This window comes from Lissotriton vulgaris, chromosome 4_1 (genome assembly GCF_964263255.1).
Source record: "Lissotriton vulgaris chromosome 4_1, aLisVul1.2, whole genome shotgun sequence".
In the NCBI taxonomy this organism is placed as follows: Eukaryota; Metazoa; Chordata; class Amphibia; order Caudata; family Salamandridae; genus Lissotriton; species Lissotriton vulgaris.
The window spans coordinates 1,754,304,273-1,754,332,165 of record NC_141691.1 but is presented as its reverse complement, the minus strand read 5'-3'; the positions used below and the strand labels follow the sequence as shown (position 1 = coordinate 1,754,332,165).

The 27,893-nt window shown below is 46.9% G+C and overlaps 1 protein-coding gene across 1 annotated transcript in view; it reads left to right on the top strand.

The window, feature by feature from the left end:
- SNX31 (sorting nexin 31) overlaps window positions 1-27,893 on the top strand; it is a 250,558-nt gene that overhangs the window by 36,761 nt on the left and 185,904 nt on the right. Inside the window, exons 3-4 of the mRNA XM_086966061.1 lie at window positions 10,274-10,388; window positions 21,641-21,705. Coding sequence (XP_086822187.1) covers window positions 10,274-10,388; window positions 21,641-21,705 — 180 coding nt within the window. The remainder of the gene's footprint in view (window positions 1-10,273; window positions 10,389-21,640; window positions 21,706-27,893) is intronic.

Sequence of the window (27,893 nt, the reverse complement as noted above, 5' to 3'; positions counted from 1 at the left end):
TGGTCGTGTAGGGCTTTGTGTGCGTGGGTGAGGAGGCGGAAGGTGATTCTTTTGTTGACGGGAAGCCAGTGAAGGTCTCTCAGATGTCCGGAGATGTGGCTGGTTCGTGGGATGTCGAGGATGAGTCTGGCTGAGGCGTTCTGGATCCGCTGGAGTCTCTTCTGGAGCTTGGCGGTGGTACCGGCGTAGAGGGCGTTGCCGTAGTCCAGTCGGCTGGTGACGAGGGCCTGGGTGACGGTCTTCCTGGTCTCGGTGGGGATCCACCAGAAGATCTTCCGTAGCATGCGTAGGATGTTGAAGCACGCCGAGGAGACGTTGTTGACTTGCCTGGTCATGGAGAGGGAGGAGTCCAGGATGAAGCCTAGGTTGCGTGCATGGTCTGTCGGTTTGGGTGCGGTGCCCAGGGCGGGAGGCCACCAGGAGTCGTCCCAGGCGGAGGGTGAGGAGCCCAGGATGAGGACCTCCGTCTTGTCCGAGTTCAGTTTCAGGCGGCTGGTCGTCATCCACTCGGCTACCTCTTTCATCCCTTCGTGCAGGTTGGCTCTGGCGGCGGCGGGGTCGTTGGTCAGGGAGAGGATCAGTTGGGTGTCGTCGGCGTAGGAGATTATGCTGAGGTTGTGTTTGCGTACGATGGCCGCGAGGGGGCTCATGTAGACGTTGAAGAGGGTGGGGCTCAGGGATGATCCTTGGGGGACGCCGCAGATGACTTCGGAGGTCTCTGACTTGTACGGTGGTAGGCGGACTCTGTGTTCTTCCGTCGAGGAAGGAGATGATCCATTCCAGCGCCTTGTCCTGGATTCCGATGTTGCTGAGTCGCCGTACTAGGGTGCGGTGGCAGACCGTGTCGAATGCCGCCGAGAGGTCTAGGAGGATGAGGGCCGCTGTTTCTCCATTGTCCATCAGGGCTCGGATGTCATCGGTGGCGGCGATGAGGGCGGTCTCGGTGCTGTGATTGGCTCGGAAGCCGGACTGAGAGGGGTCGAGCGATCCGTTCGTCTCGAGGAAGGCGGCCATCTGCTTGTTGACGGTCTTCTCGATGACTTTGGCTGGAAACGTGAGGAGCGAGATGGGGCGGTAATTCTTGAGGTCGGTGGGGTCCGCTGTTGGTTTCTTGAGTAGAGCGCTGAGTTCGGCGTGTTTCCAGCTCTCAGGGAAGATGGTGGTGTCGAAGGATGTGTTGATGATGTCTCGCAGGTGGGGTGCGATGACAGCGTCGGCCTTGTTGAAGACGTGGTGAGGGCAGGGGTCGGTCGGTGATCCGGAGTGGATGGAGTTCATCGTGCGGATGGTGTCTTCGGTGCTGATCGGGGTCCAGGCGTGGAGGGTGGTGGTGGGGGGAGGTTGTTCGGTCATGGTGTGCGTTGGTTGGTTGTTGAAGCTGTTGTGTATGTCCGCGATCTTGTTGTGGAAGTATGAAGCAAGGGAGTTGCAGAGGTCTTGCGATGGGGTGATGTCGTTGTTTCCTGCGCTGGGGTTGGAAAGCTCTTTCACGATGTTGAAGAGTTCCTTGCAGTTGTGTGCGTTGTTGTCCAACCGGTCCTTGAATGCTGTTTTCTTGGCGGCGCTGATCAGCTGGTGGTGTTTCCGGGTGGCAAGTTTGAAGGAGGTCCTGTTGTCCGGTGTTGGTTCCCTTCTCCAGACTTTCTTGAGGGCTCGGCAGTTCTTCTTGGAGCTCTTGAGTTCGTTCGTGAACCATGGGGCCTTCTTGCTGCCGGGTCTGCTGGGCGGGGTCCTCAGTGGGGCGAGTTCGTCCGCGCAGTTGCTGATCCACTTCGTGAGGTTGTCGGCGGCCTGGCTGGGGTTCGCTGAGCTGGCAGGAGGGTGCTGGCTCCGGGAGGTGGCGAGCTGGTCTGCTGTGATCTTGCTCCAGCTTCTGCGGGCGGCCTGTTGCTGGTGTTGGTGGGTCGTCGTTCTCTTGAAGGTGAAGTGGACGCAGCTGTGGTCCGTCCATTGAAGCTCTGTGGCGTGGCTGAAGTCGATGTCTGTGCTGGAAGAGAAGACTGCGTCGAGTGTGTGTCCGGCGAGGTGGGTGGGGGTGGACACCAGTTGCTTGAGTCCAAGGTTGGCGAGGTTGTCGAGCAGGGTGCTGGTGTTGCGGTCGTTGTTGTTCTCCAGATGGAAGTTGAGGTCTCCCAGGAGGATGTAGTCGGCGGAGGGGAGGGCATGCGGGCTGACTAAGTCGGCGATGTCCTCGCTGAATTGTGTGCGTGGTCCAGGGGGTCGGTAGATCAGGGTGCCTCTGAGGGTGGTGTTCGGGTTGGTGTGGATCTGGAAATGCAGGTGTTCGGCGCTGGTCAGGGTGTTGTCGGTGCTGGTCGTGAGACGGATGGTGTTCCTGTGGATGATGGCGATGCCTCCTCCCATCTGGTTGGCGTTTCGGTCCCTCCGGACGATCTTGTAGCCCTCTGGGATAGCGATGGCGATGTCGGGAGCTGAAGAGGCGTTCATCCAGGTCTCCGTGAGGAAGGCAACGTCAGGGGCTGTGGCGTCTAGAAGGTTCCAGAGTTCGATGGCGTGTCTGTGGACGGAGCGGGTGTTGAGCAGGATGCACTTGAGGTGGGTGCTGCTGGTGTTCGACTTGGCGGGTGCTGGTGCGAGGCTGGTCCGGATGCAGGAGAACTTGCAGGCGTGACAGCAGAAAGGTCCGTGGGTACCTCGTGGCGTGGCTTGATGGCATTCTGGGAGTCGGCCGGTGTTGAGAGCGGTGAGGGTGGCGGCGGAGTACGTCAGGCGGGTAGGACGGGGTCTCCGTGGGCCAGGGGTCCTGGCACTGGGCGCGGTCCAGGCGCGGACGGGCGTAGACGGGCTTACCTTTGGCGCGCCCGCTGCGCGTGACCGCTGCGCGTTCGCACGGTCGCCATATAAAGGCGAAGTGCGCGGGTGGGCGGAGCAGCTGGGAGGCAGGAGCGGGGAGGGAACAGAATAGAAAAGGGGCGGGGTCTGCGGTGGTGGCGGGAAGCGGGGAGGGAAGACGGAGGGCGGCGAGGTAGGCGGGCACACAGGAAGGACACAAACTGGAGAGATAAACAGGCACTAATGGAGAACACAGGGGCTAACACGGGCAAGAACTACAATAATAACAAGCACAAATGACGTTCGAAATAAGCAAAACAAACGACAGCAGAGTCTAATGGAAAGCACAGGCGCTAACACGGGCAAGAAGTACAATAAAAACAAGCACAAATGACGTTCAAAATAAAACAAAACAAACGAAAACGGAGTCAGCCGGCGGCGAGGCAGGCAGCGCGGCAGGGACCAGGCTAAGGGGCACACGCAGCAGCTGGTGGCCGTGCGGCGCGGGGGTGTCCCACAAGTGGGTCACACTTACCTGTGTCGCACGGTCGCCATATAAAGGCCAAGTGCGCGGGTGGGCGGAGCAGCTGGGAGGCGGGAGCGGGGAGGGAACAGAATAGAAAAGGGGCGGGGTCTGCGGTGGTGGCGGGAAGCGGGGAGGGAAGACGGAGGGCGGCGAGGTAGGCGGGCACACAGGAAGGACACAAACTGGAGAGATAAACAGGCACTAATGGAGAACACAGGGGCTAACACGGGCAAGAACTACAATAATAACAAGCACAAATGACGTTCAAAATAAAACAAAACAAACGAAAACGGAGTCAGCCGGCGGCGAGGCAGGCAGCGCAGCAGGGACCAGGCTAAGGGGCACACGCAGCAGCTGGTGGCCGTGCGGCGCGGGGGTGTCCCACAACTTGTGCTTTAAAAGTGTAGGGCTTCATTGAAACACCACACTTCACCCTCCCCGCTTCCCTTTAGTGCAACTTGGGGAATCTTATCAAGCAGTTCCACCTCCTTATTTTTAACTTAAATGATCTTCCTATGCATGTAAGGATTATCTTTGTGCAGAGTCGGTGGCTCAGTGGACTGATGCAGCTACTCCTGGGATTTGTATTTGACCTCCTGGTCGGATGTTCGGATCCTGGCAGGCCCACTCCGCTTATCATCCTTCAAGGTCGATAAAATGAGTACCATTGAGTTGGAAAACATCTGTTATTTCAGTTCCAAGAGACCCAAGACTTGGATGAACATGCGCTTTTATTATTACACGCATTATATTATGTGCCCCTGTGTCTTGTATGTAATGCAAACCTGTGCCAAACTATGGCCCATCCAGGCACTTCTCGCTTAGCATTGATGAATTTTCATTATTCATGGCTTTAATGTAGCTGGATATGGAGCACTTCAAACATTAGAACCCAATTCACACTGTGGCTGTATTTGCAAACCCTTCTTCCTTCAGCAACCCAACCCAGGTTATTCATCTTTGAAGCTACTGTGAGCCTCAAAACATTTTGGTAGACCATCTAGTAATGTATTCTCCTTTCTCATTATGTACTTGCATTCCAGTCATTTTAGTGGCAATCCAGTCATTATAGTGGCAATCCAGTGTCCTATATGGCCGACCATGCACCAGCCACCTCGTATTGAATATCCATCTAACATGCGTGAAGGATCTGGAGTGTCCGGCTGAAGTCATGGTTTGACTCCCTCTAGAGCAATCTTATCTAGTAGCTCGTGAGCTACAGGTATTTCTCCAGCTACTGGGAGTAGCTCCCCCTGTGTGCAGTCCAGTGCACTAAATTAGAAGCTTTTGTTTGGTTTAATTAGTATATGTATACTAACATTTTAAAGTGTTTTGTTCTGAAATAGTGTGTATTTTCAGAACAAATCGTTTCCAAAATGTGTTTTAATGCTGATATTTCAATAATCCTGGAGCCTTGGGAGACCTATTGCTATTAGTACCTTTGTGCCAGGGAGAACTGCAGCTGTGGCTGTTCTGTATTACTGCTGTAGAGGTATTCCACATTTGTCTAAGCCTTTTTAGGTCTCGCCTGTCGATGCGCATGCGCATCGAGCAAGCGAGACTATAGGGGCTCATCTACTCTTTATCTAACTTGCAAGGAATCGTGGCGATTCCTTGCAGTGCACGCGAAATTTAAGCTCAATGCGCATGCGCATTGAGCTTAAATGCGCGTGCACATGCCCCCAGCCGCCTACTCTCTCTCACAGCCTCCCCCAGCTCCGCCCCCTCACTACTTGATTGCACGGCCGCTAGGCCGTGCCCCCCTACTCTCCTCCCCCCTCCTCTCCTCCCCTGCCTGCCTGCCGCATTTCTCCTCCCCCTCCCCTCTCTCCCCTCCGTCTCGTTTCACACACACCCTCTCCCCCGCTCCGCCCCCTCCCCGCCAACACCGCCTCGCGAGCTCGTCATTCCAAACCCGCCCTCCCCCGCCTGACCCCAGCGCATTTCTCCTCCCCCTCATTGCTCCTACTACAAGCCTTTTCTAATGGATCATCAGAATCACGTTTGCGACTACTTTCTTCTTCCTGTTTCTTGGGGAGTCTGACTTCATGTTGGTGGCAGAAGTGGTGACAATCTTCATCTCGATTCAGGTACGTTCGCTTGGGAGAAATATGGCATTAAATGGCCCAGATGGACTGTCACACTTTATGGAATGGATAGTCGAAATAGAACTTGCCTCCCAGCAGTCGAATCACAGAATTTTCTCATAAAATTTTGTGAATATTGTTCAAAATCACAAGACATTATGCAATTGGCTAGAAATTTGGTTTGCGATTATATCTCTTATTAATTTTTAGGACAAAGTCATGCTTTGCATTTGTGTGAACGTAAAACAAACAAGCTGCGTGGGCTAAAGTTGCACGTTTGTTTATGACGAAGCCCTGCTCGGGTGTGGGGGACGGGCCTCATACATGCCATGCCTGCACGGTCGGGAACGAAGCCCGTATCCCCCCCCCCCCCCCCCCCCACCCCAGAGCACAGCCACCTGGCACCCCGCGGGCTCCGATCCTGGCATAACTTGCGATGCTTCATGCTCTGCACACCGCCTGCCGAGAAATCCCCAAGACACGCCCCTCTGCCACACCAGTTTTGAACCCGGCCTACAAAGTATCGCTGGCGGGAGACTGGTCTCCTGCCCCCGCAACTAGATTAACCCAAAGGACACCAATAACCCCCCCCCCCCCCCAAACTCAACTGCCCTTGACAAAAGGCAGGCGCCGTCAAAATCTCCCGTGGTCCGAAATTTGCCAGCCGATCGGGCGCAAGTCAACCTACAGCTCTAACGTTCCTCTCCAGCCAGCATGATGAAGAAATGGTGGAGCGCATGACTGGTGGCATTTGGGCTGACTGGCATGCGGAGAGCATAAGGACAACAGGGTGGTGCAAGCGCATGTGAGTGACTTAGAATCAAGGGCAGCCGCAGCCTCCAGGCAACTTTCCGGCGTCTCCTGTAAAGTCCTTTACACCCTCCCACTCTCCTCGTGTTCAATGACTTTGGGCGGGAACGCAGACTGGGGCTCGCTTTCTTTCAAGTTGGGATACAGACCGTCTGCTCAGCCTTTCTCGCACCGGAGGGGAGCAGCAGGGGCTGTCTTTCCAGGTATTACTTGCACCGTCAACACCGCAGCAATTAGCACACTAGGGCCCGCTTTGCCGGTCCAAACCCATCCTTCCCCCACCCAGGGGGAGGGGGCGCCAAACACCCACTGCAAGCCCCCACCGTCCCACGGCACACTCCCAACTCCACTAACCACTGGGCCAGCACCCCCCCCCTCCATTTCCTTCCGACCCACTGCAGCCCTATGAGAAATGCCAGTCCTCTATCCGTACCGCCCAACCGCCATCCCCCCGCACTCGACCCCCACAACCAACTTGTGCCCACTCTGGTAATCATGACGCCCCCTGCTGCGTGCATTTACAATGTGATGCGTTCCTTCCGCTGGAGGGCAGATTCGACCACACACTGTTCACAATCACAAGCAGGCTCTGTTCTGCAAGGTGCCGGGGGACCTTCCTGCAGCCCACGCGTTTCTAAAATGTCAGTTCCGTAGGTGTTTCCGACAGCCCTCCCCGCGGCTCACAGCACGTAACTTTCCTTAAGGGATGTTGTTTATCTCGTGTTTTGTTTTCTTTTTATAGGGATATGTTTTTATGCATTTATGACAAGGTCTCGTGGCGGTGTCACCTCGCATCCCAAAATACCTACCCCCTCACCCTCAACCCCTCACCCTCACTCACCCTCACTCACCCTCAACCCCTCACCCACCCTCAATCCCTCACCCTCAATCCCTCACCCTCAATCCCTCACCCTCAATCCCTCACCCTCAATCCCTCACCCTCAATCCCTCACCCTCAATCCCTCACCCTCAATCCCTCACCCTCAATCCCTCACCCTCAATCCCTCACCCTCACTCACCCTCACTCACCCACACCCACCCACACTCACCCACACCCACCCACACTCACCCACACTCACCCACACTCACCTTCACCCTCACTCACCTTCACCCTCACTCACCTTCAACCCCTCACCCTCACTCACCCCCACTCACCCTCATTCACCCTCAACCCCTCACCCTCCCTCACCCTCATTCACCCTCAACCCCTCACCCTCACTCACCCTCAACCCCTCACCCTCACTCACCCTCAACCCCTCACCCTCAATCACTCACCCTCACCCACACTCACCCACACTCACCCCCACTCACACTCACCCCCACTCACCCTCACTCACACTCACCCACCCTCACTCACACTCACCCACCCTCACTCACCCTCACCCTCACCCTCACCCTCACTCACCCTCACTCACTCACTCACCCTCACTCACCCTCACTCACCCTCACTCACCCTCAACCTCATGCTAAAGATTTACAAAAAAAACCCATTAACAATTCTAAAAGCACTAACTCTAATGCTGCGAGACCTATTGCATTTCTAATGCTTGTTGGCATTACGTCTGGCAAACCTGCACCGAGGGGGTCACAGCTGGTAATCTTTCATGGGTGGCACTAATGTCATCTTGTCTAATGTGTGTAACACCAATAATATTAGTAGCTCAGGATGATTTTTTTGAACATAACTAAAAGGTTAGAAACCCCTGCTCTATAGGTATTTTTAATGAGATTGATGTTTTAGTTGGACGCTTAATTATACTTTTCATAGTCTCGTACAGTGACCCTGGCCCATGTGGTCATATTTGTCCAGGATTCTGCAGGGCTGGACAATTCATGTCTCCGACCACGCGACAAGCCAATGCTCCCAAATTGTAAAAGGAGCAGAAAGTGTTTCAGCAAATCGTAGGGGAAATGTACACGCATTTGGCCGTGTTCAGAACTGCTACTGCCTATAATGCCTAGTGGTGCCTACTCTCAGACACACTTTGAAAGTACATGGCATGTTTACACCCTTAAAGTGCTCCTTTTCTTCAACAGCTGAGTCTTCTTGTGAGTACTATTCCGTTGCCCGCCTGGCCGCCCACCCTTCCACAAGGTCTTTTCCCAAAATAGCTTCTTGCTTTACAAATATAGACAATGTTTCGTGGTCTTAACGATTTCGTAGATTGTGAAACTGTAAACTGAGAAGTGCTGATTGCTCTACTCTTAACAATCCACACACTGAGAGGAAGGGGTGTACTGACCGCACTTATTTTTTAATTTTTTTTTATATTTGGAGTTTTATATAGCGCTTACAAGACCTGGGAGTATCAGAGCGCTTTACAGCATACATGAATAGAAAACATAAACATTAGAGTACAGTGAGTATCATCGAGAATACTGGAGGCCAACAAGATCGAGGTTATTGGCCAGATGCACAGAGATCTTATACCTTCTAGACTGCATTCAACTCAGTCATTAGCTACCAGATAGTCCTCCATTCTTCCCTTGTGCCCAGAGGGACTTCTCTGAGGTAGTTCCATCATCGCCACCTCAATATCGCCACTGGAGCGTGCCCTGCAATAAAAACATTTGCCCCAAACACCAAAACATCAGTCCCAAACACATAGGAGGCATTCTTCACACATCTCAAACGTAATGACTGGTGTAAAAAAAAAAAAAAACAAATCTGACGCTTTGACAATGGATTTTTGCCACTTTGCATAGCATCCTGGCTGCTGTGCAGCAGTGCTAAAGATTATTTTTTAAAAGCCTTTGACACAGCTGGCTCTGTAATTTTTAATGCATCAACCACGCATGCTCACACCTGCAAAATGATGCTACCACTTTTTTCCGTTGCAGTTACAGATTCAAATTGGATCGGAAATTAGAGTGAATTTTTTTTTTTTAGTGGGTTGGGGAAGCAACTTGGGGATATAGAGGTGGAAACCACATGGGGCGTGGGTGGGGGGATGCAAACGACATACAAGTGAAGCACTGAGGCTTAAAAGGTTGAAAAAGCAAAGTAGAGCAGGTGGGGAGAACACATGGGCAAGAAAGCAACAGGGGGAGTACATGAGTAAGATTAACCTGGAGGGGGCAAGGAGAAGCACACAGAGCATCAGTGCACAGTGAGAGAAATACTCGAGGGAGACCGCCGGACAATGCATGTAGTGCTTGAATGCAATCAGTGGAAGCATAGAAGCCAGCCAATCAGTGGAAGCATAGAAGCCAGCCAATCAGAAGAGATATTACCGAGTCTATACTTCATGGGATGGACAAACCCACCATTGACATGCTGGGACACGAATAAGAAGCGGGAAAATGCGTTGTCTAGTAGGAGAGACTTTAGGACTGTGCTTGTGGGCTATGATCGAGCAGCTACCACCATTGATCACCACATAGCTTTATTTCACGGGGGATCAATTGCTGATTCAGATTTGAGGTGAATTCGGTGTCGTCCAACCCCCCCCCCCCCCCTACACACACACACACACACACACACACACACACACATCGAGCTCAGGTCTAACATCAACATAAACTTTAACCAAAGAGACCAACTCCAGTGGGTCAGGCTCATTGGGGTTAAATACAAAAGGCTATCTGGAGAGGTACAAGAGCACGGCGGCACAGCTTAATGTGCAAAAGACGTTTGTTCCAATAGTCTTGCTTTTAAAGTTTCAATCAGAGTTCTGACCACATGTCCAATAACTTCATTCTTCCAGACTTGAGGACTTGCGTTCAGAGAAAGTGAGGCATGGGATTTTTCAAAATGAGCGTTGCAGCTAGTCTGTAACATTAATTATTTTAGTAGGGTTACATACCAAATACAGGAAAAGAAACGTCTTTATTGAAACTGTAAAATGAGTCTTAGACAACAAGCATGTTAGCCAGAGTCGTCATTAATATTCACTTTACATGGTGATTGTATTAAAATCTGTTTTGATTTGTGTTATGAAGTCATGATGTGGTGGAGAAACGGGAAGGGCATTAATGCAACTTTCTGATATTTGCCTTAGAATTGCTGTTCTTCAGGGTGTAATCCCTGCTTTACAATTTTTGTTTTTTTTAATAGCTGAGACGGTACTTTGGAAACAGTGTGCCACCTTTTCCTCCAAAGTTTTATCTGGCAATGACTAAGTCCATGGCCGACGAAAGAAGATACCAGTTAGAACGGTACCTGCAAAATGGTAGGATGCATTCTTTAAATCCGTTAAAGATTCATAAAGGATCTGTTGGTCTATAAATATCCTTTTTATTCTAATGTTTTCTCCAGCAGCTGTTTTCCTTTCCATTCGTTATCCAGAAGGCACCTATAGTAATACATAGCAAAACATTTATAAGTCTTGTTAGAGTTTATATTGTGCTTAAGCTTCATTCAGATTTTGTACTTTTAAGCTCTGTAGTACACAAGTAAACCTTAACAGAGGGCGATGTCTGGGGACTTTTCTTGCAATAACAGTGAAAATGGACTCCGGATGCCCAGCTCTTTTTAGGTTTTGCCTAGCGATGCGCACAAAGTGCGCATGCGCTAAAAAACCTTATGAGTTAGAGTGTGGAACAGGGACCCGCCCTGCTCTTCCATTTGCTAGCTCCATAAATGGAGGCTAGCCATTGGGAGACAGCTCTGTCCGTCAATCCCGGACCAGATTCGGGGGCGTTCCCGAGAATTTTTCGCTTTTGGCGACGTCACGCTACGTCAGCCAAAAGCCCTCGGGAACGCCCCCGAATCTGATCCGGCATTGAGCCGGCACCCGCCTTCCTGCTCGGGGCCGGGGAGTTTCGTGAAAAACACCCCGAGCGCTTCATAGCGCTTTTCTGCCCTAGCGAGTGCTCACCTCGCTTTTTTGTAATTAAATTGTCCCCTGGCAGGCGCCCAGGGACCTTGCCGCTATTGTTTATTTTCACTTTGAGGGAGCCCACCCCTCGGTGAATTCACTCCCCGCCTGCAGTAGCTGAGACGGGCCGCCGCGCTGCCCGCGACGACCCGGAAGCTGAGGGGGCGACCCAGAAGTCCCGCCCCCCCCAGCGCAGACAAGGAGAAGCAGCTGCACCCACCGGCAGGGCTCCATGGTGGAAGACGAGCCCCGCCGCCGCCCGTGAGAGCACCCGGCCCCAAGAAGCGGGACCGGGTGAGGAAGAGCTGCAGCGTCCAAGTACCGGTGAGTGCGGCCGCAGAGAAGGGAGGGGCGCCGGGACACGTCCATTACCCGGAACTCGCTACATGGGTGCGCGGACCGGATGCGTCTTCTGATCTTCTGACGCAAGTTTGCATCCATTAGCAGAGTCGAGTAGAGTGCTAATCGCTTTAAAGTTAATGCTACAGAGAAGTGGGTTTCTCTTATTGGTCCCTGCTCTTGATAAAAAAAACTGGTTTCTCTTCCAAGGCTTCTGTACAGTAAGGGTGGGAGCCTCCCATGTGGATGATGTTAAGAATCTAGGTTTTCAGACTGATTCTAATCTTAGTCTGACTACCCACATCAGTGCAGTATTGGAAGTGCTGTAGTCTAAGATGATACGTGGCCTCCATTCTGTCAGGTGGTCGTGACCGCATTGCTTATTTCTAGGCTTGATTATGGCAATGCTCTTTGAGCTGGTTTCATGTCAGTGAGTGGCACAGAATGAATTGGGTCTGCGTAGTGTTTGGTGTTTCTAAACTGGAACCATTGTCAGTTTTGTGAAGATCCATTCAAGTGATACCACCCTAAAAGTCCTTCCTGATAAAAAAAAAAAAGTCAACTCCATGTTGCGAAGCCACTTCTGCCAGCATGATCAAAATGGCTTGATTTTGCTGCCCTGTCTCTCCTAAATATCAAAGGGATCAGATCTATTTCTATCTAATCTCCTTTTCATAGAGTGTTTTACCTTCAGAGATTAAGGGACTGTTAAATTTCCCCAAAGCAGTAAGTCTTTTTTTTTGGCAGCATCTCTTGTTTGCTGTATTTGTTTTCATCTTAAAATTTCCTACCCGGGGGCGTGGCCTAACTGGCACCGATGGCGGTCGTGTAGAGCGTGAGCTCCGACCAGCCACTGTTTATCCTGTCAAACCATCCTTACCCTGAGCATCTCTAAGGGCGCTGCCTTCTGCGGCGGTGACACTGCGGGCTCCGAGCGACGAGTGGAGCCCTTAAGGAGGGGAGAGGCCTGCCTGGCCGCCGAGCCTAAACGCTGGAGCCTCGATTCTCGCGAGGCCCGGGAAGAGTCACCAGCATCGGCGGCGGCCGCGGGACAGCGAGGCAGGCACTGGCGGGACGCGGCTCGCTCCACTGCACACGGAGCCGAGCGCGCCCAGGATCCTGGCTGGAGCGGGGGCAGCAGAACACCGTGAGCTGTGGATGGCGCAAGACAGCCCCTGGGAAGGAAGGAGGAGGTCCCCATTCTGAAGCGGCCTAGTGAAGCGGCTGCCATTTTGAAGCGCAGTGTCGGTCCCCGAGTGGCCTGAAGAGACTGCTGGGCCCACGGCGCCCTTTCTGACTGGGGCCCCTGGAGTAGGACTTTGGCTGAGTGCCCCCGTGGATTAGCTGTGCTGGTGGTGGCTGCCGGCGGGATCAGAGACGACCTGCTGACTACGGTGAGCGGTGGGGACAGCGGAGCACTGCTGGGGTGTTGGCCCGTCTCCCCCCCCCCCCCACCCCACCTCCTCTCCGCCTCGCTCTCCTTTTTGGACTATAGTGCTGTCCCCCGGCGGCAGGGCTCGGGGGCCAAGTCGGGCCCCGGGGAGGGATCGCGAGGCCCCACGGCCGGTGGGGTCTCGCTTGAGTGGGGGCCCACTGGGTTTGGGGCAGGGGCCGGCGAGCCTTGCTCTCCTGATCGGGGGGTCCCAGTGGCGTGGTCTGGGGCCCCTGTTGTTGGTGGTCTGCCTCCAATCTGCGAATCTGATTCTGAGAATCTGCGCCCAGACGGTCTGCGGGCGGTGGAGGTTGGCCTGCGGACTTACCTGTTGCCCTGCCTGACCGTAGACTTACAAGTTGAGACAGGTTTTGGGGTGGAGAAGCCGATCACCGGTGTTGCCTGACGCAGCCGTGATGAGACAAGACCACACGGGCGTTGGTCACTCCAAGCAGGGGACCCTCGACAAATTCACGGAGGCGAGTCCGGCGACTGGCGCCACGGGTTCGCAGAATCCGACAACGGACAACGCGGCCCTGTTAGCTGCGATAACGCAGTTCAGGGATATGCTGGACGCCAAGATCGGGGCGGTGGGAGCAGACGTTACGCTGCTCCGCCAGGACCTGCGGAACGCGGTGGAGAGAATCACTGGTGCGGAGACCCGCATTTCCGAGGTGGAAGATGATGTGACCGCGCTTAAAAAGAAGGTCGCAGCCATGGAAAAAATACAGAAAGGCTTGGCCATGAGGGTGGAGGACGCAGAAGGACGGGCTCGGCGGAACAACCTACGCTTCGTGAGGTTTCCGGAGGGCTGTGAGGGGGGGACAACGTGGAGCTCTTTCTGGCCCTGTGGCTGGAGGGCTGGCTTCCCCCGGACACTCTCTCCCGCTGCTTAGTGGTGGAGTGGGCTCACAGGGACATGATGCAGAAGCCCCCTGTTGGAGCACTCCTGAGGCCGATCAGCGCCACGTTCTTGAACTACTCGGATCGGTTCCTCATCCTGCGGCAGGCGAGGGTGAAGGTCCCTCTCATGCATGGCAACGCCACTATCCTCATCTTCCCGGTCTATACAAGGTTGGTCCAGTAGCAGAGACAATCCTTCCTTGCAGCCAAGGCCCGCCTTCGGGGTCTCCAGGTTTAATATGCCTTGCTCTACCCAGCGCGGCTGCGAGTTATTTACAAGTCCCGCACGCTGTTCTTCGATTCCCCGGAGGAGGTGTTCCAATGGACGGATGAGACTGTGAAAATTCGAGTCAACATGTCCCAGGGGGGAGAATCGGATTCCTCCTGGAGCGGAATGGCACATGAGGGACTCGGGAGTCAGCGGCGACGCCGTAGGAGGTAGGGCTCTGGACGTACATCGCACTCTGGCTCAGCGCCTCCGCACACAGATCCGGCGTTGGAGCAGCAACACGAAGTGAAATGATGACTGGCACTTCCACACTGAATTGTATGTTTGGCAATCTTTGATGCTCAGGTGCGCTGTATTTGGGCTGGGTACCTGCCCCGTAGGTGCAGGTGGGTGGGAGGGTCAGCTCCCCTGTTATGGGTGGTTACCAGGGGATCCATTGGAGGGGGTGGTTCACGGTCCCCTGTTGGAGACTAGGCCGCGATCCGACCGCGACAGGTGCTTCCACGTTTGGGAGGTGCAGGGTGGTGGGGGGGGGGGGAGGGGGTTGTTGGGAGGGGGTGGTTCACGGTCCCCCGTTGGAGACTAGGCCGCGATCCGACCGCGACAGGTGCTTCCACGTTTGGGAGGTGCAGGGTGGTGGGGGGGGGAGGGGGTTGTTGGGTTGACTTGGGGTTGGGGGTTTTGTTTGCGCTTATCTTGCTGTTGTATGTTTGCCATGTTCACTGCATGCTGGGCCATTGGGTCACCCGCTGCTTACATAGTGCTATTTTCACATGTCAGTTGCTGAAAAGGGAGGGCGGGTAGCCCCTGGCACCCTGTGCATATTGAGTTGGAATGTGCGGGGAGTGTTTGATAAGGTGAAATGAGGGGCAGTTCTTCAGTTTGCCAAGAGGGCTCATGTTCTATTACTCCAAGAGACTCACTTACTTGGTACAAAGGCGCTATGCCTACAACGCTTTGGGTTTACACAGGTCTACCACTCTGGGTTTACGAGGGGCTCCAGGGGGGTCGCGATCCTTATACACCGTAGGGTCTCCTATGTACATGATAAACTTTGATCTGACCCCCAGGGCAGGTACATTTTTGTCCAGGGCAGGGTGGGGGGGAGACAGGGTGACCCTTGGCAGTGTATATGCCCCGCCGCCGTTGCAGTGGCCCTTAGTGGAGAAGATAATGACCCTTTGAAGTGCCAAGCCGGATACTCTCGCCATTGTTGGGGGGGGGGGGGGGGGGGGGGATTGGAATGATGTAATGGACCTCAGTAGTGATAGGTGGCGGAGTGGGGCGACTGGTAGTAGGACGCCAAGCTGTTTATGGGGGAGTTGCCAGACAAAAAACGTTCACGTATATATCAGACGCTGGTTCGGCATTGTTCTTCCGATTTGCAGAAACTTCGGGCTGCGTTGGTGGGGGATGTGAGGGACTTAGAAGAAGAAAACTGGGTGGAGGCCTTAGCGAGCCCTAGGGAGGCAGCAATTTCCACACGCCTGCGACTGATACAATTTAAATACCTGCGCCGCACTTATTTCACCAGGGAGCGTCTATGGAGGGCGGGCATGATGGGCTCCCCCGACTGTCTTCGGTGCGGGTCAGAGGTGGGCACACTCTTAAACACTACATGGGGGTGTTCAGCACTAAATAGATTCTGGACGGGGGTTTTCAGATGTTTGTCTGAGGTGTTGGTTTGGGAGCTTCCCCGGGACCCGAAACTGGCCTTGCTGTATGTTATAGAGGGGGTAGGGGGTAATCGATATAAATTGGTGAAACGAGACATTGCTAAAGCCTGGAAGGCGCCCCAGGCCCCGCCTTTGGCCGCCTGGAAGAACGGCATGGACTTTTGCATGGGATTGGAGCAACCAATCTTTCTGGCCAGGGGGTGCCCCACAAGCACTTTAAGATATGGAGGAGGTTGGCCGACTACCGGGGGGTGGACTTGGACCCCCCACCTGAGAGGGCCGCCCTCCTTACAATCTGACGGATGGACCTCTGGTTATGTTCTGGTGGCGACTTGATGGACCTAGCGTGTATTCATTTTAGTTTTTTTTGTTTGTTTGTTAATCGGTAATGGCAGCAGCGCAGCTGTTGAAGTTTGTATTCTATAAAAACGTCTGACGATGCCATTATTGCTTAAATACTGTGTGCAGCAGACTCCGGGGTACGGAGCTATGCATTCTTTGTATGTGCAGACGAATAAAATTTGTTTAAAAAAAAAATAATAATCTCCTACCACACAAGTTGCCAATTTACTCTGCAGTAACTGTATTTTAAAATGTTAAAAATAAACATTTATAGTTTAGAATTTCGCATTTGTTTGTTTAACCGTACTAAACAAATTCTCACTTTGACTGAGAGTGCAACAACATTGGTGTGTGCAAGGTAGGCAATTAAATATCCAAACTCTAGGTTGTGGCTGCTTTATTTCATTTGTCATATGCCCTTAAATTTTAGGGGGATCTTAATCCATGTCAAATGTTCAGAGACTTCTCCATGCTTTATATTTATTTCCTTGTCAATTTTTCAAAGCTGAAGTGAAACTGTCATTTGTAATCTCTCCATCTGAACACATGACGCTTTTTTGAAAACACCTTTGCAAACTCGTTTGGCAGGGCTGGAACACACTGACCTGGATGCCTGTAAACTGGTATTTCCCTTTTCTTTGGTTCATTCAGGTGTCCATTTGAATAAGCCTTCGGAGCTTCCTAGATGAGTCATTGAGTGTTCTTCTGTATTTTGTCATTTTGTCATTCAGCATCCAGACTGCTGCAAAAAATATAAAGAAATTAAAATTTAATTTCAATATTGGGGGATGGATATATTGATAATTAGCTCACTTGATCTAAATTTTTCTCAGAGTTCACCGCAGTTAATATAGCGACCTCAAAAATCTAGATGTAAAAAATATCGAGGGGAAAAATATAGGATACAAAATTATCGACTGACTATACTTAAAAAGGTATGTACAAAAATTTCGGAAAAAAATATAGTTTACAAAAATAGTTGTATTAAATATTGATTAAAAAGATATATTAAAATAAACCTATATTAAATACAAAAATAAAATATATTCGAATGTGTATTTAACAAATAAACCTCCTTAAACACTTATAAATATGAATAAACTAATATATTAAATATCTTTTCAACATCATAAATAATATATTATCTGAAAGATATGTATACATATTTAAATATACCAAAAACATAAAATATTAAAGAGCACCAATTTATTTTAAAATAGCAAAAACACACTTTTTACAAAAACATAAAATATTAAAGAGAACCAATTTATTTTAAAATAGCAAAAACACACTTTTTACAATTTAATTACATTTAATTCACAAACAAGATATTGATTTTTTTAATTATATTAAATCAAATGCATAATTATATACATTACAACATTAAATAAATTATTAGAAATGTAAATGGATACCTATTAATACATATACATTTCACACTACATATAAACATTTTTATACTAAATAAATATAAAAATAAGTACTCCCACCTACCACAACAGTAACAAACATTTTTACATCACACAAAATAAGATTTACTACTCTTACTACAATAAATATTAAAATAAATAAAATATTACATTGGAAAATACTATTTACTATTCCCAGTACAATGAACACAACAATTAATATTATAATTAACAAAAAAATATTCCCACTCCAGTCAGTGCAACAGTAGGGAAAGTGTTGAATTTTAGAGGGGTAAAATTTAGTACTTCATTTCCAGTCAGTCGAACATTAAAAACAAATAATATCTTAAACAAAATAAATATAATTTAAAAAAATGTAAATGATGAAAATGTATGTTGAATAAAAAAATACAAATATATTAAATATTAAAAATGTAAAATTAATTTCCTTCCCACCCCATACCCGTAGGAAACCCACATGTAAATAAAAATAAAATGCTTGCACAATTAACAATTATCAATTAAACAAATATTATTTGTGAAACACTAAATCTAATTTTATTAAACTTCACTTCCACCCTTTACCCCTATAAACCCCACAACCCAAACATAAAAAATATTTAAATAAATAACATAATTATCAATTAAGATTAATTACAATTAAAAAATGCATTACTTCCAACCATTTACCAATATAAACCCCACAACCCGCACCTGAAAAAATGTATTGCACAACATATTTATAAATTAATTTTATTGAACTAATTATTAATAAAAAATAAATTACTTCCCACCCTTTACCCCTATAACCCCACAACTAAAAAATACAGTTAACATAATTATCAATATTAATTTACAACTAATTATTTAATAAAAAATAAATTACTTCCCACCCTTTACGTTTAAAACCCACACCTAAAAAAATAAACATTAATTAATATTAACTAATTATTCATAAATTAAAAATTAGTTCACACCCTTTACCCCTATAACTCCACAACCCACACCTAAGATAAAAAAATACGCAATTAACAATTATCTATTAATTTACAACTAATTTAATTAAAAATAATTTACTTTCCACCCTTTACCCTTATAAACACCACTACCCGCAAAAAACATTTACATAAAAAAATGAATAATGCAATTAGCAAAATTAAATATCAATTAATTAAATATTAACTAAACACTAATCATTAATTTATTATAATTAAATTACTTCCCACCCTGTACCCCTATAAATCCACAACCTGCTACAGAATTAAAAAATACAAAATGTAATTAAATTTCATAACTACTAAAAATGCAACTAATATAGTAAGAAACATAAACTATTATTAAACAGTCATATACATTTAAAATATAAACTATTTTAAACTGTATTTTTACAAACGATATGACTTCTATATTTTATAAATAGATATTACCTTAAAATCGATATTCTTGACCACAATATCCTTGCACTCGATATTTCCATTCCAAGATATTTTTCACTCTGTTATGGTCAGTCAAAATATTTAACTCTATATTCTGTCTCACCTTCTCAAACACTTTGACTTTAAATTTAAACTTATTGTGTCTAATATTCTTGGTTGTTGGTCAGAAGTTTAAGGCACATCAGTTTTGCTTATGTCTACTGAAATTATTTAGGGCAGTCCCCAGAAGAACTCTTCCTACAAGAGCATAGGTCCTCTTAATTACCCCCGTTGGTTGGGGTAATACCCTTATTGTAGAAACAACTAAAATCTATTTTTAATTATTTGCATTTTGCAGCATACCTACTTGAAAGCATCATCTGTCGTCGTATGGAACGCTGTTGGCGTTTGAACTATCATGTCTCCGACAAACAGGTCTACTTGACAGCTCTTAGTTCCTATAAAGCTCTTGTGATGCAGAGAAAAGCAAATATTTTAAAGCTCAGATTGAGTCTGCAAAGTATTCTTCGAAAGAGTTATTTGCAGTTATCAATAAACTTACTGTTCCCAAAGCACTGAATAAGTTGGGAGTCAACAATTTGTTGATGATATGGCCTCCACTTTTAAAACCAAAGTGTTGGATATCTTTAGCAATTTTAAGGACGGGCCAGGTCCTCAGTCGGCATCGAAGATGCAGGCTCTGGACAACGGTATGAGCGGGTTTTTTGAGTTTTCTCCTGTGTCGGCCGATACGGTGAGAAATTACATACTGGCCTCCAAAACAGGCTCACCATCGGACCCATGTTCGTTAGCCTTCTTGATAGAGCTGGTGGATCTGGTGAGTCCTGTGCTGTTAGAAATTTTCAACAGGATGTTTGCCTCTGGCAGATTTCCTATCAGTTGGAAGGAGACCTCTACTCTTCCGTTACTAAAGAAACCTACCCTAGACGCTACTATTACGTCAAATTACAGCCCCATTGCCCGCCTCTCTTTACCGGCTAAAATTGTTGACAAAATTATGAATGTTCAATTGACTCAGTTTATTGATGACAATGGGCTGCTGGACTATTCTCAGTTTGGCTTCCGTAAGGAACATAGCACTGAGACAGCACTTATCAAAGCGACCGAAGAGATCAGATCGGTTATTGATGGAGGAGGCACTGCTGCATTAATTCTACTCGACCCTCCGCCGCATTTGACACTGTTGATCATACTCTCCTGATTCACCGATTAAAAATCTTGGGTGTGGATGGCATGGCATTGGCCCTGCTAGCCTCTTTTCTGCAGGAGAGGAGATAAACCGTGTCGCTTGACGGGTTTCACTCGGAGCCCTATGTGTTGCCTTGTGGAGTTCCGCAGGGAAGTTTGCTGAGCCCACTGTTATTCAATGTCTACGTCTCCGAACTTGTTCTGCTGGTTAGGGATTATGGTTTTTAATTAACATCTTACGCGGACAACTCACAGATTGTGGTTGCAGCTCACAAAAAACAAGTTCACCCGCTGTGCAGTTCCATAACTGCATGGCCGTAATTAACATCTGGATGAGCAGTCACTGCCTTAAACTAAACTCCGACAATACGGAAGTGTTGATTTTCGACAATTTACAACCTTCTTGGAGTAATTGCTGATGGCTAGCAGAAATGGGCTCTCCGCCCATTCCAACGGCTAAGACTAAAAATTTAGGCTTACTGATTGATAACAGACTGACGTTTACTCAACAAACTAATGCTATTGTGTCTGCCTCCCACTTCCTGATTTAAAAAAAATCAGGAAGGTACTTCCCTATATTCCAGTGGAGACCAAGAAAGTGGTGATCACTTACCTCATACAGGCCAAGCTGGACTACTGCAATGGGCTTTATTTGAATGCCCATAAGCAGTGTCTGAAGAAACTTCAGGTAGTGCAGAACTCGGCGGCTCACCTTTTGTTGAGTCTGCCCCGGCATAAGTCCATTTCAGAGTAAATTTGGAAGCTGCATTGGCTCCCAGTGGTGCAACAAATTAAATTCGAGGCGCTTTGTGTGGCCTACAAAGCCCTGACACAGAAGGGTCCGCTGTTTCTTCAGGAACTCTTTGTGTGGTACCAGCCAACCAGACAGCTCAGTTCCCCTGGTGCAAAATTAATGGTGGTGCCTAAAATTCGCACCATGCACTGGGTGGGTGGTGGAATTTTCAGTATGGTAAATCGAAGCTGTGGAACTTGCTGCCTCCCGAAATCAGGAAGGCAGCTCCCTTCTGAGCTTTAGAAAAAGCTTGAAAACTTGGTTGTTCCAGTGAGGGGTGCTATGCGGGGTTTGCTTACGGTTTTTAGCGCCGAGACACCGTTTTTGGTATTTGTGCGCTTTATAAATAACATTAACATTAACATACCCTATAATGAAATCTGTACATTGGCCCACTTTAGATGCCTGTATTATTCTTAAATATATGGGAGTCTGGTGCACCGGGTATTGGAGAAGGTTGATAAGTAATAAGAAGCAATATTTCTGAAGTTTTGAGTTATCAGTGACCTAACAATAAGCCCTAACCTGCAATCCTGCTTTTCCTATTCCCTGTGTAATTTTCAACTATCTTCCATTCCACCACATCTTGTTGTATTTTCAAAATGATCTAAAATCTTTTACTTTAGCAGTTGTTTCCGGCTTATGTTTGTGCTGGTTTTCGTTATACATGTTTTTAATATTACCTTATGTGGTTTTGACTTGATGAGTTCACAGTATGTCCTTGTAATTGTATTTGTGTAATTATTACTATCCAGCGTGCTTTGGCAATTCTGATAGGTGTGTGCTTGATGAGAATTGTACATAAAACGAGGTGAATAGATCATTCATCTTTTATTCTTATGTTTTTCTCATTACAGTTGGCAATAACCAAAGTATTTCAAGCAGTGAGTTATTTATCTGTTACTTCAAGGATTTACAGATGGTATGTTTTAGTTTATAATAAGTTACATTCTATGGTGGGTGGGGGCGTATGCATGGGGGAAGGGATGTCTTTGTATGTTAATGATTTGTTGCTATTACGAAGTATATCTAATTGCCAAGGACTTGCAGGTCTGTCCGTAATAACAACCAATATTGGTCTCTACTTCCGGGTTCCAAAGATGAGATGATCACATGCCCACCTAATGCAAGTATCCCAGCTACCAAAAATACTAGGAGTAGGATATCAGAAGGCTTCCATATTGTCACAAGAACAACCTTCATCAACTTGATGGGAGAGCAGCATTCTGTTTCAGTGCTAGTCCTGATCAACATTTTTTTTCTCCCAATACAGAAAAGTAGCTATATTATTGTGGGAAATGTCTACTCCCAGTGCTCACGCCAAATGTCTATTTTAAATCTGATAGACAAGATTGATGCCAAAATACATATCTAATTGGATAAAAATAAAATTGTGAAGCTAGTCCAGCTGACTATGTAAAAGTCCGTCTCGCCAATGGAATTTCTAATTTGCATAGACACCTAAACTCATTGGGCTTAAAGAGGGAATTGAAAAGTAATCTAGAATATGGCACTTTTAAGACTATTGTTAGAAAGGCAGCAATAGACAACTTGTACAACAAAATATCGATAACCCAGTTATGTCAAGCCAACCCTTAGTGTTTCCAAATTCATTCATATCCATCAAGTGGGACAGGGAGCACAGTGGCCCTTTCAAAAGTGGGTGGGTTGGAAGGAGAGTGTTCATTTGCTGATAAATGTGGCACTGTGTGATAACCTGCACAGAATTTGGGAGACATTTAGTAGGTCTAGATTTATTTTGGCATGTCTTAGTTTTCAGCAGATCCATCAAATGGGGAGGAGCAAGGATGAATCTGGGACGGGTCAATACAATTTTAATTCACTAATATCTTTGGAGCAGTTTGAAGTTGCGTGGAATTTGGCAGACACCAAATTAAGCCTAATTCAAGGCTAGGTAGTCCCAACCACCAACCCCTGCCGTTCACCGCCAATGCAGGTTGGATTAAGGACCTAGACGAAGCCCTTCGACAGCGGCATCATAAAAGCAATACTTATTTTACTGGGAAAAAACTGAAATTCAACATATGTGGTCAGAGCCACTTGGGTTATGAGAATTTGTGGCTTTGGCATTTTCTGCATATTTGGGTTTGCCACATAATCTGCAAACAAATCAAAAGTTACAAAAACGCTGCAACACTTGTTCCTGCACAGTTTACCTTTTTTGCTGCATAATTTGGTTCTTCTTTCGCATAATTTGGTCCTCCTTTCGCATAATTTGGTCCTCCTCTGCATAATTCAGATGACCCTGGTTATGTTGTTCAATGCACACCGTAACTCCCACCCTCCCCATGCTCTATACACTCCTTGGCCAATGACATGTAATAAACCAGAATAAGGCTATCTGCAAAGTGCAGAGCATAGAGGATACACTGAATCATAGTTACCCTTAAACTTTTTTTTTGACCATTGGGAAAATTATATACCGGTTCTAGATTGCAGGGGTGCACTGCAACTTGTGCTGGTGCCCCTGCACTCAAATCGCGCCTCTCCCCGATGCCCCAGAAAAAGAGCACGGCACCCTAACAGTAGCTCCCAATAATTTATTGTGCAAGGTAGTGCAAAGGTACAATTTTACAGCATCAACGCGTTTCAGCAAAAACGACTTGTACAGGACACTGACCAACATGATGTGTTTGAATTAATAAAAAGTGCCGAGTGTTTAAACATAAACAACTATCTCGCCTGGCGTGGCAAGGTCAGCACTATCTTGGAAAGTGCCGTGTTTTTTGGAGCTCATGGATTGCAATTGAAAAAGTACTAATTATGCTACATTTCCTAAAATTCTCGCACTCGAGTCTTCAGAATAATATCACTGTATTCAATCTAATCAACAATTCATATATTGCATACTCCTATTAGGGGAACAAAATAAATTCAATATTTTAGTTATATAAATATTGCAATCCATTATTCCAGCTCCTTAGTACCATGAACCTGACTACAACATTGTTTTAATCCCTATCGTAGTATCAGTAAATGTTTCATGAGCCCGTAAATATTGCCTCATTTATCACTAATAGAATCAAAACATTAAGCTCCAGTTGGCTGCACATGTCGCATCATCATGACATCCAGTGTGGTCAATACTATATTTACTAAATTCTTCATGAATCCATTTAACAAAATTGCAGTCCGGTTCATTATATACTGGCATAAATCCAACTTCCTTTCTCCCCAGTTTGTTCTGAAAAAAACGCATTAAAACTAGTAAAATAGCAGTCCAAAAATTAAAAACGTCTCTAAAAAAAATAGTCTAATAATTAAATATACATCTCTTAATCAATATTTAACCCTTGATTTTCCTTCGAACCCACTTCAAGAATATATCTGGGCTCAAACGTCCTCAATTATTTCTCTCGGTCTCCTCCCCTCATACTTTATGCTACACAATGCACTGTATTTTAACAACTTTGCATCCCTTTCAGGAAATGGCACACAACCAGATGATTGGCATCCCTGTTCTCATTTGATCTAAGGTGCCGGAGTCATTGTTGATGCGCTGGCAGGATGGTACTGCCAATATATGCCTTGAGACAAGGACATTGAACCATACATACCACATACTCTGTTATCCAGTTAAAGGCTGTTTTCAGTCTAATTTTCTTATTAAGAAAATATCTCTGGCCTATTAACTCCATTCAAACAAGCTTTACATTTATCACATGACTTAAAACCTTCCTTCGTTTTTAACCATTGCTGTTTCTGCATGGTTACCTTACTTTTTACCAATACATCTCTCAGCGACTCTGTCCTTCTGTAGGAAATTAAAGGTCTCCATTCCAACGTTTTCACCATAACTGTGTCCTTCTTAGCAATGCTTATTGTTAACCTCTTGTCATAATCCTCATGAAAAAGAGGCATTATCAATCTGCATTCCAGGTCTTTTTATTTTTACTCTTTCTGTCATAAATAAGACCTCCTCTTACATTTATTGACTATTCCTGCGGTGTTAAGCACCCCCGCTGTATATCCTCTCACCCGGAGTCTATTCATCATTTCATCCTGAGTCTTGGGCAATAGCACTTTTCCATGCTAAAAGTGTTTCCACCCAAATGCCCTTAAGAATCGTATCCCTTATGGGGAACTAATGCGTGCCAGAAGAATTTGCGGTGCACAACACAGATTTGATAAGACTGGATACAATGATGACTAGACTAAGTGCAGAGGTCATTCGGAGGAGATGCTGAACACCACCAGGAGCAGTGTCAATAAATGTGAGGGCTGGTCTTATTTAAGAGACACCGAGTAAAAACAAAGTCCTAGAAAGTAGATTTATAGCCTCTTATCATATTCTTATATTATGTAACTTATGTTACATGGGTTTCCCTAAGGAGTATGCAGTAAATGAATTGTTGATTAGTGATTACAGAGGTTATTTTATAGATTTACTTAAGTGGGGAATTTTAACTGCAATGTAGCATATTTAGTATGTTTTCAATTGTAATCCATGCCAAAAGTAGGCGGGGCGCGTGCCCCACTCCACCTTCACATATGCAGCTGGGGGATGGGGTCCCCGGGGCCATAATCTGCCCTGGACAGGAGTCTGTGTGACCCACCCCTTCAAATATGCTGCTGGGCGCCTAGTGATGGGGTCCCTAGGGCTAAAATCGGTCCTGGGAGGGGGGCCCCTGTTCGCCCCTCAAAATGTGGCAGGCCCGAGGGGATGGGTACCCCGGGGCCGAAGTTGGCACAGGGTGGGGGCTATGTGCCTCTTCCGCCTTTCCAGATGCTGTGCTACTGGACCCGGGGGATGGACTCCCCCTTAAATATGTTGCCGGGCCTCAATGAATGGGGAGGGGTGCCTAGGACCAAAAGCGGACTGGGCAGGGTTGGCTGCGTTTCCCCCTCCCCTTCATTTTAATTTGGTGGCCCTGGAGTATGGGGTCCCCAGGGCCCTAATAGGTTCGGGGAAGGGGGCCATGCAGCCCCCTCCTTTCTATATAAAAAAAGAAAAACAGCCTTGGGGGCCCGCCAGGCCAGGCCTTGTGGCCAACCAACCACTGCTCGCAGCCAAAGGCCATGCACTGCATGGGATTGGCTTCATACAATGGATTGGCTGCAGGCCTGTGGCCATCCCCTGTCAAGCACAACCGAACACCCTGCGCAGTGTGCGGTTGGCCGCAGACACAGTTGCTAACCTTCTGCCACGTACGCCCAGAGACTCAGCGCGGGTTGGATTAACAAAAGGCAATTACATATTACTTTACGTAAAATAAAAAAACTTTAAATCACTGAATAAAGTTAAAGCAGCATTATACTGAGGTGGAATGTTCAGTTTTAAACTATAAAATAGACTGAAATTCACCAGTTATTGTTTCTTCAAGTAACTATAACTCATGCCCTAAAGTAACTATAACTTGCAGGTTTGCCATGCACTGCCAATTACCCTAGATATTACATCGCTCATATCATCATCTTTGACGTCCTTGGTAATATTACTGTGCATGGTGGAAGCGCGAGTTATAGTTACTTGAGAACTCTGACTCTTAACTGGTGAATTTCAGTGGTTGTTAGAGTTTAAAAGTGAACATTCCACATAACTATAACCTTACGTTAACATTTTGGTCTTTTCAGTGAATGGGTTAAAGTTGCACCTGCCGTGCATTTTAAGGATATTACAAATCACTGAGGAGTTCCTTTATTAGGTAATGTAACTTCAATTCAGTAACAAACAGTACCATTAAAAGCACTTGTCTCGTCCAATGTCAACATTGACCAGTTACAAACAAGGATTCCGGACGCCTGTCATTGGATCTCCTTTGGCTCTGTTCTTCTCCCTTTTGCAAAGGTACTCTACTGCCTTGACCGCAGGTCTTCTGTTTGTCCCGGTTTACGACTATGGACAACTTGGGCTGGCAAAAGTCTCCTCCCTCCCTCTATAAAATGTTGTACTCTTCCTATGTCACTCCTTTGTGAATAACGTTCATATTTTCTGCTAATGTAGTTTTGTCGCAGCTAGTCGGCATAGGTATTCTGAGAACAGAAATGCTAAACCTTCTACTCATCTTTGTTTGCACCTGCATTGGTGAATGCCCATTCATTTTTACCAATGTCCCTTTATATCTGATATTCAAAGTTATAGCAACTTTGGGAAAGAACTCTGCATTATTCTTACCTAGATTTTGGCAATGCCTTCACGCAATACCTGACAAAAGCAGGTCGTACAATAGCGACTAGGTCTGCCAATTACTAGCCAGCGTTGTAGAAATGAAGACCGTCGTGCTACTAAGAGTATTATTGAGCTACCCGTCCCAAAGCAGCCAACACTGGAGTACAGTGACCCTTCAGGAATGCATCTCCTGCAGCTTGCAATGTTGATATTCCAGTTAGGGCTGTTCTTTTACAAGTATACAGTATCGGTACATCAGACCTGCTTAAAGGGGAATGTCTGCTTTCACATCAACACAGACCGGGTTATTTGACAATTTGGCATTTATTAAATATGACAAAGGCTATTTGTAAGCTGTTTTTTAAAACCATTTTTATGAACGTTTTTAACATTGACGAGTACAGCGTCACGACTTGATCCATCTTATAGTCCAGCAATATCCGTGACGTGCATTGCATCCAAAACTCGCTAGCATTTGTAAGCGCTGAGTTGATCGAGACCTTCATTGCAATCACTTGAAGTTGTGGTCATGGAAGTGTTGCCTAGCATGTTTATCTTAAATATTTTTTTTAAATTTAGTTATTCAAGACTAAACATCTTTGTATCTTAGTGAATATATGGTGTGCAATTGTATATTTGTTCAGTATATACAGCATATATTCACTTCCATTTCAATCCATATAGCTGATAATTACGTTAATCGGTGACTGCGATGCTTTAGGTGTTGTCTGTAGTTGGAATTGGGTATTGCTGTAACTGTGACCAGATTTTTGTTTGGGACGGTAAGTCTCTGGGAGTAGCTTGTAATGGATTTCAAGTTGATTATTGCAATAGGGCCTCTGTGCAATTCATCATATACAGCAATGCACTTTTCAGCAGCATTAGTAGTGCTGTCCTCGCTTGCAAGACATGAGAAGTAGCAGATCTGATAGAGTACCAGAAAAGCGGAAGCATTGAGGAAGCAATCTTGCCAATTCTGT